The sequence below is a fragment of the Tenrec ecaudatus genome, chromosome 6, assembly GCF_050624435.1.
Source record: "Tenrec ecaudatus isolate mTenEca1 chromosome 6, mTenEca1.hap1, whole genome shotgun sequence".
In the NCBI taxonomy this organism is placed as follows: domain Eukaryota; kingdom Metazoa; phylum Chordata; class Mammalia; order Afrosoricida; family Tenrecidae; genus Tenrec; species Tenrec ecaudatus.
Window position 1 is genome coordinate 169,684,507 of NC_134535.1, and position 20,852 is coordinate 169,705,358.

At 46.5% G+C, this 20,852-nt stretch overlaps 1 protein-coding gene across 2 annotated transcripts in view; it reads left to right on the forward strand.

Annotated features, from left to right (window-relative positions):
- Positions 1–20,852, forward strand: part of ARMC3 (armadillo repeat containing 3) — a 109,291-nt gene that overhangs the window by 65,835 nt on the left and 22,604 nt on the right. The window contains exons 11-15 of one of the 2 annotated variants that reach the window (XM_075553191.1): positions 4,100–4,236; positions 6,375–6,543; positions 13,550–13,650; positions 14,346–14,447; positions 14,910–15,026. In XM_075553191.1, the coding sequence (XP_075409306.1) occupies positions 4,100–4,236; positions 6,375–6,543; positions 13,550–13,650; positions 14,346–14,447; positions 14,910–15,026 (626 nt within the window). The remainder of the gene's footprint in view (positions 1–4,099; positions 4,237–6,374; positions 6,544–13,549; positions 13,651–14,345; positions 14,448–14,909; positions 15,027–20,852) is intronic. The other variant, XM_075553192.1, reaches the window with a different exon arrangement.

A 20,852-nucleotide genomic window follows, 5' to 3' on the forward strand; every position in this document is an offset into this window, starting at 1 on the left:
AGGAAATCCAGTCAATGCAATGATTACTCAAATATATGTACCTACCACTAAAGCTAGTGATAAAGAAACTGAAGAATTCTACCAATGACTTCAGTCAGAATTCGATCAAACAGGTCATCAAGATTCATTGATAATTATTGGTAGTTGGAATGGGAAAGTTGGAAAACAAAAAGAAACAGTAGTTGGAAAATAAGGACTTGGTGATAGAAATGAAGCTGGAGACCACATGATAAAATTTGGCAAAAACTATGAACCAGTTCATTGCAAATACATTTTCTCACAGCATGAAGGGTGACTATCCATGTGGATTTCTCCAGAAAACAGATTGACTACACATGTGGGAAGAGACCATGGAGAAACTCAGTATCTGCAGCTAAACCAGGCCAGGGACTGACTGTGGAAGAGACCATCAGTTGCTCATATGCAAGTTCAGGTTGAAGCTGAAGAAAAAGAGGTCCATGAGAGCCAAAATGTGACGTTGAATAGATTCCACTTGAATTTCAAAAACATCTCGAGAGTTGATGCATTGAACACTAATGACAGAAGACCTGATGTTGTGGGATGACATCAAGACTATCAAACATTAAAAAACAAAAAGGCATCAAACATGAGGAAAGTAAAAAGTCATTAAAAAGACAGCAAAGGAAGAAAAGATCAAAGTGGATGTCAGAAGAGATGCTGAAAGTCACTCTTAAGAGTAGTTAAAGCAAATGGAAGAAAGGATGAAGTCAAAGAGCTGAACAGAAAATTTCAAAGGGTAGCTTGAGAAAACAAAGCCAAGTTATATAACAAAATGTGCAAAGACCTAGCATTGGAAAAGCAAAAGGGAAGCGCATGCTCAGCCTATCTTAAACTGTAAGAATGCAAGAAAACATCTCAAGCCTTCCAAGTTGTAATGTTGAAAGTTTCTCTGGGCAAATTTTGAATGACATAGGAGGAAAGACTGGAAAGAACACAGAGAGCCATTATACCCCCCCCAAAGAACTGGTCTACCTGCATCCATTTCAAGAAGTAGCATGTGATCAAGGACCAACACTATCTAAGGGAGAAGTCCAAACTGCATTGAGGGCATTAGAAACAAGGCTCCAGGAATTGACAGAATGCCAATAGAAATATTTCAACAAGCTTATGAAGCACTCATTTGTCTATGCCAAGAAATTTGTAAGACAGCTACCTGGCCAACTGACTGGAAGAGATCCATATTTGTGCCCATTTGAAAGAAATACAACCCAACAGAATGTGCAAATTACTGAACAACATCATTGATATCACATGCAAATAAAATGTTGCTGAAGATCCTCCAGCAACATTTGGAGCAGCACATTGACAGAGAGCCGCCAGAAATTTAGGCCTAATTCAGAAGAGGAAGTAGAACAAGAGATAGCATTGCTGATGTCAGATGACTCTTGGCTGAAAGCAGACAATACCAGGAAGCAATTTACTTTTGTTTTAGTGGCTAAGCAAAGGCGTTTGACAGTGTGGATCATAACAAAGTAGGGTGACTTTGAAAAGCATGGGGATCCCAGAACACTTGATTGTGCTCATGTGGGACCTGAACATGGATCAAGAGGTAGTTGTGTGAACAGGACAAAGGAGCACTGCACGGTTTAAAACTCAAGAAAGATGTGGGTTGAGGGTGTATCCTCTCACCATTCTTATTCATTCCATACATTGAGTAAATAATCAGACAAGCTGGACGATATGGAGAACAGGGCATCCGGTTTGGAGGAAGGTTTATTTAACAGCCTTCAATATGCAGCTGGTATCAGAGGAAACCAGCCTCCAGCAACCGAAGGGCCAATAGGCTCAACTGTAAGGCGGTAATATCTGAAGATCAGAGTAAAGCCCTAGCGGAGAGGAAAGATAGGAGAGAGAGCAAAGTAAAGGAGTCAGACAGATTTTATAGTCGCATGCTCACCTCAGTTCCTCTTGATGGAGCACATGGACCTGGGAGAAGAGAGAGCCCGTTTACTATCTCGGGACATTTGCAGGTAGCCATAGTCCTGCACATTCAGAAGTTGCATGCATCACAAGGTGAGTGGTATCTATAGTAAGGTCCCTGAGCTCACAGGTGAGAAAACCTAATACCTGCATTGGGGGAAGGCACGAGGGGGGTTGGGTGACACGTTGGGAAGAGAGAAAAGGATGTCTGCATCCCTAGGGTTGTCTGCATCAACCATGTGCTCACTTTAAGGCAGCATAGCTGTTAAGGAGAGAATCTGTGGGAACGATCTTTAAAGCAGGATAATGTACTTGGACTTTACCTCTAACTTACCAAAGTGGTGGCTTTCCAGACTCCCTCTGTGATAAGTTAGGGAATCGAGTCCTTGCCATAGGACCTCAGTACTACTTTCCCACAAGTGGAAAGTGCCAAGGATCTGAGCACTTGCTGATGAAGATCAGCGTGGCAGCCTTCAATATGGATCAAGCTTAATATAAATAAGCCACACTCCTCACAACTGGACCCATAGGTAGCATTATGACAAACAGAAGAGATTGACATTTTCAAGGATTTCGTCTTACTTTGATCCACAATCAATGCTTATGGAAGCCGCAGTCAAGAGAGCAAGTCAGACATTGTGTTGGCTAGATCTGCTGCACAAGATTTCTTTAACATGTTGAAAAGCAAGGGGTTACCTTGAGGACTAGAGTGTACCTGAGCCAAGCCATGGCATTTTCAATGGACTCAAATACTGGTGAAAGTTGCCCTTGAATTAGGGAGATGGGGGAAGAAGAATCAATGCATCGGCATATGTCGCTGGCAAAGAAGATGGAAAGTACCATGGACTGCCAGAAAAACAAACCAATCTGTGTCAGGAGAAGTCTGGGACCGAGTGTGCCTTAGAGGCAAGGATGGCGAGACTCGGTCTCACGTACTGAGAACATGCCCATCCCTGGAAAGGGACATCATGCTTGGTAACGTAGAGGGACAGCAAAGAAGTGGGAGACCCTGGATTAGGTGGATGGCCTTGTCGTGGTGGCAACGATGGGCTCCGGAACGTGACACTGGTGAGGGTGGCCCCGTCAGGGTGGTGTTCCTTCTGTTCTACACAGGGGTAGGACAAGTCAGGGCCAACTCAAGGGCACCTAACGTCCAGGACCATCCCCCATTTCAAGATCCTTCATTTAACAATGTCGTCCGAGCCTCTTCCCAGTATTCCATGTTGATGTTCTCGATGGGCCATTCATTCGTCTTCCATCGAGTCAGACGAAGAGTCGATGTTTGGAAACCAAGTGAATAAATGTAGGGGAGTGTAGGGGAACCCACCAGTAGAGAGTAAGAAGACATGCTCTCTCCTCAGTCCATGCCCCCAAATAAAATCGAGACCACCTCCTGCTCCTCCACTCCGGCCTATTTACTTCACAACTCGCATAAAACTGGGCTCCGGATGATGAGATTTGACAGTGGATGGAATTCCACCCCCACCCCACCCCCAACCCTGCCTCATTCTAATCAGTCCAAGTATGGACTCATTCTCCAATGTTCCCGAGCAGTTGAAAGTTTTTTTAAAATCCAATAGGGAGACTTTTTTTTCCCCAAGCTATCTCAGTGTCAATGTCGTGTGTTAGTCTGGGTACTTTAGAGAAACAAATCCACAGGAACTCATGTATAAGAGAGAGCTTTATATAAAGGGTAAGTGCACATCAAAGAAACATACCAACCCAGTGCTGCCCAAGCCCACAAGTCCAACATTAACCCATATGTCTAACACCAATCCACAAAGTTCTCCTCCCTCTCACACAACACACTCAATGATGCCGACTTCAGGAGGAAAGCCGAGTCCGTGAATGTGTAAGCATCTCAGCATTGGCAGGGGTCTCCACCCGGCTGCTCCAGCACCCAGGGCTGCATCGGGGTAGGTCCATGTGGCCTCTTCTCAGGGATGTCTTGCAGGAAGTGACCCTTGCCAGCTGAAACAGGGAACTGGCTAAGGCAGTTTCACCCTGGTGCGACCATCACAAAGAAGAGATCTGAGAACTAGAAAGGCAAGGTTCACCAAGCCATTTATCCCTCTGCCCTTCAATTAACCCCACGTGTGTTTATCAGCCAGGTTGGCACGAGAAACCTTAACTAACTCAGTGGGGTTTCTGCTTCCAGCTGAAAAACGCAGGCGGGCTGGAGCCACTGGTGCATCTCTTGCACTCCAAGAACGAGGAGGTCAGGCGGCATGCCAGCTGGGCCGTGATGGTGTGCGCCAATGATGAGGTGGTGGCCATGGAGCTGTGCCGCCTTGGGTGAGTATAGACGGAAAGCCATGGACACAGCAGTGCCAGCTTGCCACAGGGCGGCTCTGCCCTGCCGGGTATGAGAATCTAGTCACCTCTGGAGGGGTGGCTGGAAGGAAGGGAGCATCTGTCCCCATCTCCTCACCTCTGAGAACTGCCTTGACACTCTGCACAACAACTGTCCCCCGGCCTAGATGAGCTAGAACTTCATCTTCCTCCAGGGGCCCTGGGGGCGTTGTGGTTTACACAAGGGACTGCTCACCCTGGTCACTGTCCAAAACTGTCAGCTGGCCACTGGGGACAGAGATGAGACTTCCTGTCACAGTAAAGCAGTGGTTCTCAACCTTTCTAAGGCCACAACCCTTTCATACAGCTCCTCATGTGGTTGTGACCCACCCCCACCCCCACCCCACCCATAACATTATTTCCGTTGCTGCTTCATCACTATTATTTTGCTACTGTGATGAATCGGGCGACCCCTGTGAAAGGGTCGTTCGACCCCCCAAAGGTGTCACGGCCCACAGTTGAGAACCACTGCAGTAAAGGGGTATGATCTCTGAAACTCCCTGGGGGCAGTTCCACCGGTGGCATAGGTCCCTGTGAGTTGGAAGCCACTCGATGGCAGTTACTGGGTCGCCTTCCTCTGCTGGTGACTAACACTGTCCTATCTGTCTCTCAACTTCCACTGCTAAAATGAAACAGGACAACTGTGACCACTATGTTGCCCCCACCCCCACCCCGAACCTACCCCCAACGCCTGCCACTGATGACAACCCTTTTACCCAGCGGTGTCCACGGGGCCACTCTCACCAAATCAGTCCTCCTGGTGAGCAGCAGCCCATTAGTGTGGGGTCTTGAGGAAATCAGCAAAAAGGGGTTTAAAGGCTCCAGGTTTGTGCTATTCGTGTCTGATCATTTTTATTCTTTTTATGTATTGCCTGGTGAGCTGAAAGAGCTCAGTCCAATGCTAACTTTGCTGTAAGTGCAAAGTGAACTTTGTCTACACACACACACACACACACACACACACAACCCCTCCACCCCTGCCCTCCCTTTCCCATGACCTCTGTCCTCAGAAAGTGCAGATTTGCTGTTGTAATCTGTCAGTATTGCTTTCTCCACAAAGGGCCATTATCCGTTCCAATTCTGCATGCAGGATTTCAGTAGGCATGTCATGCAGTAGCTGGACAATGCAGTAGCTAGACAATGCAGTAGGCATGTCATGCAGTAGCTAGACAATGCAGTAGGCATGTCATGCAGTAGCTAGACAATGCAGTAGGCATGTCATGCAGTAGGGGTATATAATGCAGTAGGTATAAAACACAGTGGGTATGTAATGCAGTAGGTTTGTAATACAGTCTGTATGTCATGCAGTAGGGGTATATAATGCAGTAGGTATAAAACACAGTGGGTGTGTAATGCAGTAGGTTTGTAATACAGTCTGTATGTCATGCAATAGGGGTATATAATGCAGTAGCTAGATAATGCAGTAGGTATGTCATGCAGTAGGGATATATAATGCAGTAGGTATATAGCACAGTGGGTATATAATGCAGTAGGTATGTCATGCAGTAGGGGTATATAACGCAGTAGGTATATAACACAGTGGGTATGTAATGCAGTAGGTTTGTAATGCAGTAGGTTTGTAATGCAGTAGGTATGTCATGCCGTCGGTATGTCATGCAGTTGGTATGTCATGCAGTAGTTATGTCATGCAGTCATTATATCATGTATTAGGTATATAATGCAGTAGGCATGTCATGCAGTAGGCATGTCTGTCATGCAGTATGTATGTCATGCAGTAAGCATGTCTGTCATCCAGTAGGCATGTCATGCAGTAGGCATGTCTGTCATGCAGTAGGTATGTCATGCAGTAGGTATGTCATGCAGTCGGCATGTCTGTCATGCAGTCGGCATGTCTGTCATGCAGTCGGCATGTCATGCAGTCGGCATGTCATGCAGTCGGCCTGTCATGCAGTCGGCCTGTCATGCAGTCGGCCTGTCATGCAGTAGGCCTGTCATGCAGTAGGCATGTCATGCAGTAGGCATGTCATGGCATGTCTGTTATGCAGTAGGCATGTCATGCGCTAGGCACATCATAGCAGCTTGTTTGTGCGAAGCAACTCCCGCTCTTGTTTCATTGACAGCGCTGCTGATATCCTGGAAGAAATCAATGTGTCACTCAGTCGAAAAAACAAGTTCAGTGAGGCAGCTTATAACAAACTGCTCAACCACAATCTTTCCTTGAAATACAGCCAGACGGGCCATTTATCCTCGACGAACATCATTACTGATGGATTCTATGATTATGGGCGGGTAAGTGGCGGCACACATTTGTATTTCCATGTGCATGGTGCCCCTTTTTACTTTTCCTTCAACTCGCAATGCCATTATGGTCCTACTGTACAACCACCCACCATAATTCAGTGGAGCTCTGTTGGCACCGTGGGTTCAGGCTGCTAACCTCATGGTCAGCAGTTCCAAACCACCAGCTGCTTCCTACTCTCAGAAAAAAAAAAGGTCTCAGAAACCTACAGGGCCAGTTCACCTCTATCCTAAAGGGTCTCTAGGAGTCTAATTCAACTTCACGGCAGTGAGTTTGGCTTGGCTTGAATGTAATGCATGTTTTCTAGAGACAGGGACTTAGGAACCACCACTTCATAACTCTGTCTGGCTAGTTTTGCACTTTTGTGTGGTTTTAACTAGAATCTGGTAACTGGTAGTTAGAGCAGCCCACGAATGCCGGCCTCAATTTTCAAATAAGGTATAAAGAAGGAGTATTTTCACTTTAGGGATGTTATTACTTCTGGGGCTTTGTATTCATGAGAAGGATGTCAATGTGCTTCCCATCTTATTAATTTTAACAGAGTTCAAATCAATCAAATTATAATCACGGGTTTTAGAATGCAACGGAGGTGGAATTATTTTAATTAACTGCATCGTGGAATGCAATGTTTGGAGAAACAGGAAGCTAAACCTCCAAATCTTTGAATGCATTTTAAACATGGTTGCTTAAGCCCCTATTTCCCACTTCTAGAAATCAAAAACAACAAGGAGAATCGGGAAAATAAATAAAGACTCTAACCATACTACCACTAATCAACTCTGACCCACAGGGTCCCTGTAGGACAGGGCAGAATGGTTGCTGTGCGTTTGGAAGGCTGTCAGTCTTTATGGGCACAGACAGCTGCCTCATTCTACTAAGGAGCAGCTGGTGGGTTTGACCTGCCAATGTTGTGGTTCGTAGTCCAACTCTCAACACACTACTCCACCAGGGCATCTCTGACTTCAGAACAGGTTAAAGGGCTGCGAGAGCCCCTGAGCTCATGAAGAACCTGTACAGGAAGAAGACAAGGAAAGGGGAACAAAATCTCAGTGAGGGGGCAGGAGAGATAGTGGAGGCGGGGAGATCCCAGAAATCACCCTTGAATACACTGACAGGGAGAAGTCAGAATGCGAAAGCTACCTTCCTTCTCTGCTAGGTGAGTGCAGGAACGCAGGGCCTGGGTGAGCCAGGCTGGCAGCGAGGCCCTCTGTGTCATCAAGAAACAGAGGAGCCCGAGCCAGACAGGAAGCTGTGCTTGCAGGACATTCTATGTGGGAGCAGAGGCTTGACCTTTTGAATAATAAAGACGAGCGAGCCTAGAACTTAATTCAGCCTCCTTCTTCTACCTTCCCTCCCTCCCCACTCCCACACACATAACCCTTCACGCTCACACATCCCACTGAGAAACCACTGGCCTCAGAATGCCCAACTCAGTCAAAGATAATTTAATAAGAATTGGCACAGAGCAGTATAAGGATGTACTCAGAAAAAAAGGATGTAAAGAATAGAGAAACCCCTAAGAGCACATACCAGAAAAAAAGTTGGCTGTCACAGAACAGGTCAAGTTGTAACTAAATGCATTTAAAAAAAATCTAATGTCACATGCATGGCTTCTCTAAAATCTCCAGATCCATTCATTCATTAAAGGTTACATTTCAAATTGGTCAGTGAGCAAAGCAGACAAAGATCATGGTGCTTAGATGGCAATGGGCAGAGATGATCCCAACAGGCTCACCCATGGTGGGCAGCACTTCCAGACTAGGACAAAATAAGAGAAGAAACGGGCTCTGCCAGACCACATTGGAGTGTGATGAGCATAGGCCTCGCCGTCCAGGCATTTTCCACGGTTTCATGTGCCTGTGACAGTTGGATGATGAATAGGAATTGATGCCTTTGAATTGCGGGGTTGGCAAAGAACACAGGGGGAAAAAAATCATAGCTACCAGGAGAGCAACCCTGGAGGAAGTCCAACCAGAATGCTCCTTAGGAAGCAAGGATGGCGAGACTTCATCTCACGTGCTTTGGACAAGTTATCAAGATAGGCCAGTCCCTGGAGACGGACTTCATGCTTGGTAAAGTAGAGAGACATTGAGGAAGAGCAGACGGAAGAGGAAAAGAAGGAGGAGGAAGAGGAAGAGGAAGAAGACCCTCAACAAGATGGATTGACACTGGCTGCAACAATGGGCTCAAACATAACAATTTTGTGAGGCTGGTGCAGGACTGGGCAGTGTTTCCTTCCGTGAAACCAGCTCCTCAGCACCTAGCATCAGCAACAAGAGGGCACGTGGGAATGAGCAGTCAGAACACAGGGTCTCTATAGCGCTAGGGTGAACTGAGGCTGGTGGTGGCCATTGGAAAGACTGTGGTCATGTCGGACTCACTGACAAGGTAACATCTGAACAAAATTCAAAGAAGGTCAGGGTTATATCCTTGGGACTATATGAGAATTGATGAGAAATCTAGGGGATACCCAGAAAAAGGAGCCCTCTGGACAGAGGAAGTGGCCAGGGCAAGCGGCATGTTTAAAGAGCAGCAAGTCCGTGTAGCTGGAGTTAGAGAACAAAGTGGGGAAAGTCACTTCAGAATCCAAGAAGGAAAGGGAAGCTGCGTCGTGCAAGTCTTGCAGACCGCTGGAAGGGCTTTGACCTTTCTTGTAAATGAAAAGGGAAAATAGGGATGGCACGGTCTCTCTTACTGCGAAAGACTCCGGAGAAGTAGCTTGGAGGTGAGAGGCATCTAATTACAACTTGATTGGCGACAGATCTCAGAGAGTGGTCTGATCTCAACGACTTCCCTCCGGGCTAGGAAAATCGCCAGCAGCGAGCTTTGTCTAGTGCTGTGTTTAAATATCCTTGAAAGTGTTGCAGGGAACTGGTGGCACAGTGGTTACACGTTGTGCTGCCAACCACAAGGTCAGCAGTTTGAAACCAGTTAGGCTCCATAAGAGAAAGAAAAGGCTTTCTACTCCTGTAAAATGTTACGGTCTTGGAAACGCTCATGGCCATTCTACACTGTCCAGTAGGGCACCGAAGAGTTGGAATGGCAGCGAGTGGCAGTAATGGTGGTATAGTTGGCTTTGCACAGGACTGCTAGCGGCAAGGTGAGCATTTTGAAGCCACGGGCTTCGCTGCCAAAGAAAGATGGAGGCAAGACTTCTGCCCTGTCCTATAGGGAGACCCTGCCTAACCGGTTGCTCTAAATCGGAATGACTCAATTGTAGGGAGTTTGTTTTTTGATTGCTTGAGTGTTTGTTTTATTACAGTATTCCGTTCCACTTGCAAGGACCGCCCCCCAGTAAGTCCAGATGAGTTTTCAAACTCAAAGGCAGGCTGATAATTATGACGTGAAGCTGCAGGGATGGTGGGGAATTGGAGGAGATGGATGCAAGCTCAATGACCATCCAAAGCAAGGATGACCACAAGCTTGATTCCACGATTTCTACTTCACTTCTCTACTTCTCCTCTAGGGTGGGCTATTCTCATTCTCTCTCTATCTATATTCATGTACCTTTATATGCACACACATATGTTGTTGGGTGTCACAGAGTTGGTTCTGACCCAGAGAAATCTGTGCCCACCAGAAGGAAGCACAGCACGGTCCCACACCAGCCTCACAATTGTTTTCATGGCGGAACCCATGCTTGTAGCCACTGAGTCAATCCATCTCATCGAGGCCCTGCCCCATTTTCGCTGCCTCTCCATTTACCAAGCATGGTGTCCTCCTTCGGGGACTGGTCTTTCCTGACAGCATGTCCCACACTATGTGAGATGAAGTCTTGCCATCCTTTCCTCTAAGGAGCACGCTGGTTGGACTTCTTCCATGACAGATTGACTTGTCCTGTTAGCAGGCTGTGACACTTTCAACGTTCTTCTCCAGCACCACAATTCAAATGCACCGATTCTCATATGATCATCCTGATTCAACACCCGCTTTCACATACATGTGAGGCCATGGAAAAATATTAAAGTTTGTGTTGGGTGCACCTCAGCCCTCAAAGTAGCATCTTCACCTTTGCAATACTCTAAAGAGAGCTTGTGCCATAGATTTACCTAGTACAACTTGTCTTTTGATATCTTGACTGCTGCTTCCATGAGCATCGATTGTGGAGCCAAACAAAACAAAATGCTTGACAATGTCAATCTTCTATCCATTTATCATAGCGTTACCTACTGGTCCAGTTGTGAGAATTTCAGTCTCCTTCACCTGGAGTTGTAAGCCATCCGGGAGGCTGTAGTCCTTGGTCTTCATCAGCAAGTGCTTCAAGTCCTCCTCACTTTCAGCCGCAAGCTTGTGTCATGTGCAGATCACAGGTTGTTTGTAAGCCTACCTCCACTCCTGATGCCACATTCTTTGTCAGATAAGCCAGCCCTGTGACGATTTGCTCAGCACACAGATTGAACAAGTACGGTGAGAGGATACAGCCATGCCACACACCTTTCTTGAAGGAAGTGTTCTGGAATTTCCATTCTTTGCATAGTAGATAAAACACAAGGAACCATCTTTCTGGTTTATATGCTTTTTAGCCAAAAGCCAGCTGACATGGGCAATGATTTCCTTGCTCCACGTCCTCTTCTGAATCTGACCTGAACCTTTGGCAGTTCCTTGAATCTGACCTGAACCTTTGGCGGTTCCCTGTCAACATCCTGCTGCAACCGCTGTTGGGTGGTCTTCAGCAAAATTTTGCTTGTGTGCAAGATCAGTTCTAGCATTCTACAGTTTCAGCATTCTTTTGGGTCACCTTTCTTTGGGAATGGGCACAAATAAGGATCTCTTCCAGGCAGCTGGCCAAGTAGCTGTCTTCCAAATTTTTCCTGGCATAGATGAGTGAGTGCGTCCAGCGCTTCATCAGCTTGCTGAAACATTTCCATTGGTATCCCATCAAATCCTGGAGCCTCGTTTGTGGCTACTGCCTTCAGTGCAGCTTGGTCCTTGCTCATATGCTGCCTCCTGAAATGGTGGAATATTGACTACATTTTTTTCTATACGGTGACCCGGTGCGTTCTTTCCATCTTCTTTTGAGGCTTCCTGCATCATTCAATATTTTGTCCCTAGAAGCTTTCGGGGTGACAACTCAAGGCTTGGGAGTTTTTTCTTGAGTTCTTTCTGTTTAAGACATACTAAGCATGTTTTTGCGTTTTGGTTTTCTAATTCTAGGTGCTTGCATATTTCTTTATAATATTTGGCTGTGTTGTCTAGAGCTACCTTTTGGAATTTTCTATCCAACTCTTTGACTTCATCCTTTTTCCATTTGCTTTAGCTACTCTATGATTAAGAGAAACTGTCAGAGTCTCTTCTGACATCCTCTTTGATCTTTCCTTCCTTTCCCGTCTTTTTAAACGACCTTTTACTTTCCTCATGAACGATGGTCTTAATGTTGTTCACACCTCATCGGGTCTTCTGTCATTAGTGATCAATGCATCGGATCTGCTCTCAAAATTCACATGGGCTAGGCCCAAGGTCATCTTTTGGCCCTTGTGGACTTGTTTTCATTGTCTTCACCTTTATCCCAAATGGACACCTGAGTAATTGATGGCCTGTTCCACGGCAGCCCCTGGCTGGGTTTTAGCATTGATATTGAGCTTCTACCGCTTCTCTTCCCACAGATGTAGTCCATTTGATGTCTGTGCATTCCAGCTGGAGAAGTCTAGTGTAGTGACCTTCATGTTGTTGAAAAAAGATATTTGCTACGAACAAGTTCTCGGTCTTGAAAAATTCTGTCATGTGGTCTCCAGCTGTGCTCCTATCACCAAGCCCCTCTTTTCCAACTATTGTTCCTTCCTTTCTGGTCCCAACTTTTGGATTCCAATTGCCAAGAATTATCAGTGCACCCTGATTGCATGTTTGATCAATTTCAGGCGGAAGTAATTAGTAGAATTCTTCACTTTATTCATCACGAGCTTTCGTGGTTTGCATATGAATTTGCATAATAATTGTATTGATGGATTTCCTGGAAGGGGGTAGATATAATCCGATCATAGATAGCATTGTTCTTGACTGGTTTTGCAGTAGCCTTTTTGACAATGAAGTCCAGACCATTCCTCTTGACTTTGTTATACCTGTCCTAGAAAGTCATACGGTTCTGATTCAAAATGGCATTGCAGCTCACGAATGCCTAGGGTACTGATCTTCATGTGTTCCATTTAGGTTTTGACCACTTCGAGTTTTCCTAGCTTCATATTCCAAGTTCTGATCATTAGCACCTGTTTGCAGCAGTTTCTCCTGACCTTGAGTCATTCCCCATCAGCAAATGATATCCTGAAGGCTCCACTCCCACAGGCTTTACCAGATTTTTGTCACCCTGGTCTGAAAATCAGCTCCTCCTCAGTCCCATTGTAAGTGCCCTCCAACTGGAGCGGCCCCTCCTCTGGTACTGTCTCCAGCCGATGACAGTATTTCCAAGCCATGCAGCAGGTTTCCAGAGACTACTTCCTCCGCAGTCGGGAGCTGAGTCGTCCTCCTTGTTTGTTCTGAGTCTGGAAGCTCTGCTGACACCTGTTCACTCTGGGTGATCCTGCTGGCATTTGAAATACCAGTGACATCGCGCCCAGCATCACAGCAACACACAGGCCACCACAATGTGACAAATACATATATGGGCTTCTAAAGGTTAATGGAAAAACTGAATGGAAAGATAAAGGGATTTATTTCCCCATGAACTGTGTGTGTGTGTGTGTGTGTGTGTATGTGTGAAATGAGGACCAGTGGTGGCCTAGTGGTTGGGCTGCAATCCTCAAGGTTGTCGGTTTGAAACCACTGCTCGGGGCATCCTACTCCCTTAAACAGTTATTATCTCAGAAGCTCACAGAGCAGTTCATGCTACCCTGTCCTGTAGAGTTGCTATGAGTTGGCATCGACTTGATCACAGGGAGTTTGGTTTGGGGTTGTGGAGTGTGTGAAACTAGACCTCTTAAACAATCGAGCAGCGATTCTATCAGGGTATGTTGAAACTGCATGAGCCATGCAAGTATTGCTTTGAATCCCTACATTGTTTTACAGATAAGTCATGGAACCAAACTGTTGCCATTGAAGGAGCTCTCCTTCCAAGAACTAAATGATCAGCGTGCAATACTCTTAATTAACAGTAAACCTTCGGATGTGTGAGTCTTGGTGGGGAGAAGCGATTCAGGGAAGCATATATTTTTTTGTCTGTCCATTAACATGTGAATATGTAAATCTTCCCAGTATTATTTTTTCTTTCGCTGCATGTAGCATCACCACGAAACTAAACACACCTTCACAACCAAACAGAGAGTGGAACTATCCCCACCACAGACCCAACCTCTTCTCTGCTCTTTTCCTTTGACTCCATGCTACCAGTCCATTGTGAATACGCATCTGTAGTCAGAGGCTCTTACACTCTGGCCACATGACTGCGTGAAGAAAGACAAGAGCAAGCCAAGATGACTCGTGCTGGCCAGTCTCCCAAGCTGTGTACCAGCATGTAACTAGGATCTCTTTTTGAAATACAAAGTCAGTCCTGGAGCTGAAAGCAAAAGCTTCAATAATCTTCTTTCAAACGACTGTGCACGTCTATGAAATAACTCCATATCGTGTGATGCATTTTAAAAGTTATTCCCTATTCCAGCTCATGAGAAACTTTATCATATCCTTTTCATCTTACCTTGACTTCTCCTGTATGTTTTTTTAAATGAAATCTCACCATTAAATTCTCAGCATCAACAGTATGATTTTCAGGAGGGTGGGGGAAAAATCTGCCCATCTTGGTAGGACACGAGCAAAGATTGACAAGTCACTTCCATTTGTACATTGTTTCAAATGTGTACAATTTTAGTTATCCGCTTTCAAATATGGACGACAAATCATCCGACACTGCTTATGGGCGAAGTATTTCTTCCTCCTCATCCTTAAGAAGAGCAAGCAAAGAAAAGACCAGGTAAGAGAACTACACTATATTTCGTTCATCGCCTCCTTAATTCGTTCTAAATCAAAATGTCTAGATTATAGATTTGGGAGACTTGTTCTTTGTCCTATCATGCAATAGGATGATAACATTGTTGCCTCTTTAGTTTCCAAGGAAAGTTCGTTGAGAGGGTTGGCAACTCTGTCTGTTCTGAGCCTGCACGAGGCTGGAAGCAGATCACTTGCGCATCTCTGGCAGGCAGCGTGCCTCTTTTCCTAGCTCTACAGTGGGTGGTGTCTGCTCTCTGTGTTTTGTAATGGGGGAAAAAGAACCAAAGTTTATCACGGAAGTCACTTCCATTAAAGTGATCATTAAAAAAAACACACACACAAACCAATAACAACCATATTGACTCTAAAATGCCTTACAAAAATGTAATATGTTGCTGTGTTCCATATAATTGAAATTCGTTATGATTTTTTTCAAAATGACAAGAAAAAATAGTTGTCATTTTAGTGCTGGAGTTGGATCTCCCACAGAAGAAAAATCAGAAACTCCTTCTGGACGAAATTCTGTTCTTAGCAAAAGTTCCACAAAGGAAAAAGGACCCAGGTAGGGCACGCATATTGTCTCCCCTCCTAATTATAATCCTCTCTCCAGGCGTCAACGATCCAGCAGAGTTGGTGACAGGGAGGTGTGGCTTCTAAACAGAAGGTTTTCGAAGTCGTGTGTTGAACGTGGCAAGACTTGGGAAACGTCGTTTAAAAGCAACTTTGGTTTTGTCTCTGGCTAGCTCTTGAACATGCTTCCAGAGGAAGTCCTGAATGGATCCCATGATAAAGTCCTAGAGCCACATTAGTTTACAAAGTGAGGTGCACACCCAGGCACCTCACAAGAGCAAAAAGGTGGCAGCCACCCAAGGGCCCGTCAATGGATGGATGGCTAAGTAAAATGCGCACATATATACAATGGAACACTACTCAGCGGTAAAGCGAAATAGTTCCCGAGACATCTTGGAGCAGGGATGAAACTGTAGAGCATTTCACTGAGTACAAATCAATCTGTCACATGCGCAAAAATACCGTATGTCCCCCCTTTGATGATAAGCAGAAACTAGCTACCCGGGGTCAGAGGGGCAGGGGCAGGTGTCCACTCTGTAGAGAGGATGCACTTGTGATTTTTGGTGCCGGGGAAGGTACTATCTACTGAGGCCAGACTGTGCACAGCTTGACCCAAATAAATGATGTCATGAAAAAGCACACAGACACAGACACACAATGACCTGCTGGCCATTGTCATGTTGAAGGCATCTATAAACAGGAAGGAGGCCCAACAGCTTGATACTGACGCATGGGCTGCTGACTGGGAGGGTAGCAGTTTGGAAACCCCCAGGCCCTCCTTTGGAGGACAAGGCTTTCTACTCCCATGAAGAGTCACTGTCTCAGATACCCACAGGGGCAGTTCTACCCTGTCCGATGGGGTCGCTGGGAGTTGGCTTCAACTCGATGGCAGTGAGTCTGGTCTGGAGAGTTTATATAAATTTGAAACAAGAAAAAAATATGTTTTTAGGAATATATGTATGTAGGTAGGCATCTATGTGTAGAACAATACATTTGTGTTCATCTATAGGTATGTACATATTTAGATGTACATGCTACTATGGGACTCTATGGGCATGGAATCATATAGACTAAAGTACCCCAGAGAACAGTTATAGACATGACCAAACACCACACAGGACTGGTTGGAAGGACCAGGAGCATGGTCTCCTGGGGCACTTGAGTCAGTTGGCATACTACATTCGATAACGTTATGTCCAACATCCTAGTTTGGTGAGTCGTGTGTAGGTTCTTAAAAGCTTGGGAGTTACCACCTAAGATACAATTATCCATGTCTCTTCATCTGGAGTAAAAGAGGATGGAGGACGCCAAAGACTCAACGAGGGAGCTGGTCTAGGGGACTAACGAGTGTAGAGGGTATCCAGCTACCAGTGCTGCCTGTGCCAGTCGGGGCCACCTTAGATGGCCCCTGACTGAATGAGAGGGAAAAACAACTCAAGCAGAACCTGGATGGAAGGAAGGAAGGAAGGAAGGAAGGAAGGAAGGAAGGAAGGAAGGAAGGAAGGAAGGAAGGAAGGAAAGTAAAAGGGAAGGCAAGAGGAAGGGAGGGAAGGAGGCAGGGAGGAAGGATAAACAAAGAAAAGATCAATTAAGCAGGTTGAAACTAGAAAGCTCACCCAGACTCTTGCCCTGCGATACTCTTCAAACTTGGAAATGAAATTAGCCCCGGAAACCACCCTGTAGCTAAATAACAAGTTGTCCCCCCAAATGATCGTACTTGGAAGGACCATGCTCCCTTTTCACCAATCAGCTGTAGGAGAACAATTACTCGAGAGGTAACGTTAAAAGAAAGATGAGAACACAGGGGGCGGGGAAACGGCACTAATGGAAGCTGAACAACTACCAGGGGAAACGTGCAACTCGTAGCCACTTCATAGGGGTGTGGGGAGCAGTGACTAGCATAAGGCACCTAAAGGCCGCGCGAGCAGTAGGCGCTTGACAAATGCTAGCCACCACTGTTGTCTCAGCAGGTGGCACGGCCCTCGGCATCTCTGCAGGCTTTGATCAGTCATTGCAGTGACCACATAGAGTCCACAGACAAGGCTCCCCCTGAGGGGGTTTCTTAGGGACGCCAACTGGTTACAAAACACGAAGGACACATAGCGCTTCTTCATTGCATGTAACGCCTATTTCCAATCACGCCGGCACACCTGTCGCTCTCTGGCCCTCAGCTTCTCAGCCAGGTGTTCCTTTGGCCTCTGCCTTGTGCCATGAGCCAGGGCTTATGGTCTCAGTGCTGCTCCTCTGCTGTGTCTCCTGGTCTCGGTGCAGCAGCCTCTGGGGCCTCTGCTGCCTTCACCCCACCCCCTCCGCTGAAGGCCTTCTTTCTTGATGGGGATGCGATCTCCCGGTGCTGCTGAAATGACTCCTTTGTACACCCAGTGAGATGGAGAAAAACAACTCCTTGGCTCTATTGGTGTTTCGCGTGGATGGAAGAGTGATCGTAAGCAATTTCCCTTCACTGCACCCCCTCTTAGCCAAATGGAGTCCAAACCCCAGCAACAGGCATGCGCAATCCTGTGCGATGCCACCTCCCCACCCGGCCCTCCTTTCCTGCTGCTAGCGTCCAGGCACTCTTGGCCTGTAGGTCATTCGTGTCGCTCACCCAGCCTAGAACAGCCTTCTCTCTCCAGTGGGCCTGGCAAATGCCTGATCCGCTTGCATTCTCTGCTTTTGGGAAGCTTCCCCTGGCCGCTTCGGTTTAGAGACCGTCCGTTTGTAGCCACTTCTTTGTCTGGTTCTCTCTTGTGTGTCATCTGCACTGGGTGGTGTTGAGGTTTTGGTGGTCGGTCTGACCAAGCCATGTGCATCTTGAGATCTGGAACCCTGCCTCGTCCATCCCCTGCAGGGGCTGTGAAAAGGGAACTCACCTTTACCAAGGAGAAATAATGATGAAACTTTTACAGATCGCTTTAGATCATGAATTCTGGCTGATGACAGGTGTAGAGTCAGCTCTCCCGCCAATATACACAGGGATTGTGTCTCAATAAATTCTCGCCGCCTTCTCTTAGGTCATTAATTTCTTCAACAAATAGGCACTGAGCACCCACTACAAACCAGGGATTGTTCCGGGGTCAGAGATACAGATGTGAACAAAAGCCTCTTCCCTGAGATAACGTACTACATTCTAGTGGGGAGATGGTCAATAAGCCGCGGACATGCACGCACCCTTGTATATGATGCGTGCGCACACATTATCTGCCCTTTGAGGCCAATAAGAAGTCTCCTCTCCCTTGTGAAAAATAGCTCCTTCCCACCTCCCAGCAGGACAATTAGAGACAGTTTCTCTCCACACTGGTGTCATTGGGTTGCTTTACTGTTCACCACATGCCGCCTAATGTGATTTTTTTAAAAAAACATACACCCAAACTTTCCCCCCAAAGTGAAATGCTCAGTGGCTTGGGTTCAGGACTTACATTTCTCCATGTGTACCCCACCAGTTTTGCCATTTGATGAACCTATCCAAATGTTTGAATGGTGCCCAAAGGCAGCACCTTTTGAAAAGGCCGCTGTGTGCGTTGCAGATAAGATGTGCCTATCTACCCTGCCTATCTAGCACCTGCCTAGCCCCCCATCTATGAATGTAGAAAGATCCTCTCATTGTTTCAGATGTCCACCACGAATCCTATCTTTCTGACATCCTGTGGCTGGAGTGCCCGTGGAAGAGAGGTTAAAATATTTTTAAATGCTGTCTGATCAGAAGCTGCTGCTTTCTTTCTGAAGATTTAATTTCCTTTCAAAGGAGTTAAGTTTGTGGTTCCTAGGTGTTTGTTTCCATCTTCATTTGGAAATGCAATTAATTAAAGTATTGGAGTCCTTGTTTTAGCACATCGTGGAAGCCTTTACAAGGTAGAAGGCCAAGGAAATGCAGGTACTTACAGCAGCAGCAAACCTGGCCTCAAGAGTTCCTGTGAATTATCTCTTGACTCACTCGCTACTCCAGATACCATCCTCTACATGCCAGTGGTTCTTTCTTCGTACACTACACCATTATAAGCAGTGCTCCTGCGTCCATGCCTGCACCTATGTCGTAGCTGGTGCGGAATCACCACAAGAGTCAGGCCCTCCAATTTCTCATTGACCTCCCTATGACCTAATGTACTAAAATCATACTGTGCATATGAAAATGTTCAATCTATTTCTTTTCTAAATAGGTAAAGGGTTCAACATGATATATCTATGTAATGCTAAATTTACATTAGCATGTTTGCTGAACATGACATAATTAGGCTCGCTCACATACAAAGTAGACAGGTAGTGGATTTTCCTATTGTCATAAATATATAATGTCAGGCAAGGTAGTCATTAAGGGAGGCATGAGTACATAGTGTTAAGAACTACCGGGTCTGTTTTTGTTGAATGTTTACAAAGCAAGTTGGCCTTTCTTGTGAAGAGTTCTACACAAAGTGGCCACTGACATTGGTTACGTTTCTCATGACCCGTCAATGTGTTCTTTAACTCATCCTGAGTGTCCTGTTTGCAGGACTCTGCATTCCCCTGCCCCTTAAACTTCTTATCTTTGCTTTAGAGCCATTGCTGATATGTATATATTTATAAAAATTAAAAGAAAAAAACTGGAAGATGGCCTGCAGTGTGAGAGAAAATAGGATTGGCTACATGGGCCCTGCCCACCGTGCCCAACTGCTGGGATGTCCCACCAAGGCTCACTCCCCGTCAGCAGGCTTAATAGTGGCATGGCTTATGCCCTGGAGGCTGTAGGGGTGGGGAGGGGAGGGAGGGTCCTGGGGACCAGTCCCAGAGCTGCAGCTCTGGGGCTCTGACCACACAGTGCCATCCTGGGGAGCCCTCCCCACCTCCTATGGAGGGGCTGACCAGGTGGGGGCAGATGTTTAAGGGAACGTGCCACACCCTACTCTGCATTCCTCCCTAACAGCTTTGGTTGCCAGCCCAGCGACCTGCCATTCTCCATCACTTAGAAGTACTACCTGAGCTGTCTGCACCGCATCCCGTCAATGACCCCAAGGCAGGCCATTGAGGAGGCTCCGGCCCTCACATGGCCTTTTATGAAACAAGCACGGAGGAGACCCTCCTCGGGGATCAATCTCAGGGATATCCTGCCTCAGCTCCACCATGAGGCTGAGGAGCATAACACCAACCTCACCTGGAAGCTGCCACCTGTGGAAAAAGCTGACCTCAATGTCATCAACAGCAGCCTGGACACCCTTGGGTGCCAGCCAGGTGGGCTGAACATGGGTAAGCTCCCGGACTTGGCACCCTTGGCACCCCTGATGGCAGCAAAAGGAACTTCAAAAAGATGGGCAGCCACAAGGAGACGGTGGGCATGGTGCAGCAGAGAGGAGCTGGAGAAGCTGCCAGAGGGAGTCCAGCCCAGCCAGGTCCCTTAAGACCCTGGCTTCCAGGGGCAGATGGGGTTCATCACATCCATGGCTGAACATTTAAGGCCTCCCTGTCTGAAACACAGGCATCTTTAAGAGCTTCCCCATAGAAGGGGGTCTCGTGAGTTTCAGAGAATCACCGGGGCTGCTGTGGACAGGACGAAAGGGTAGCACGCCTGCTTGTTCGATATTTTCCACATGAAGAACCGGCCCACTATTCTCATCTGTGGGTGACCTATAAGGTTATCTTTGATGTGTCAAGATTTCCCACCAACCATTCAAGGCCTGTCTTCTTGGGACTCCCTCCCTGTTCAGAATCAGAGGGCTGGAGTTGCCCCTACAAGATCGTGACTTTGTGGAAAGGCTGAAGGGTCTTCTGAACATATCTCTTACTGCAGCAATGGCTGGGATCTGGCTCTGCCCTAGACACCAGAGCTCCCTCCTAGACTCAAGACCAATTA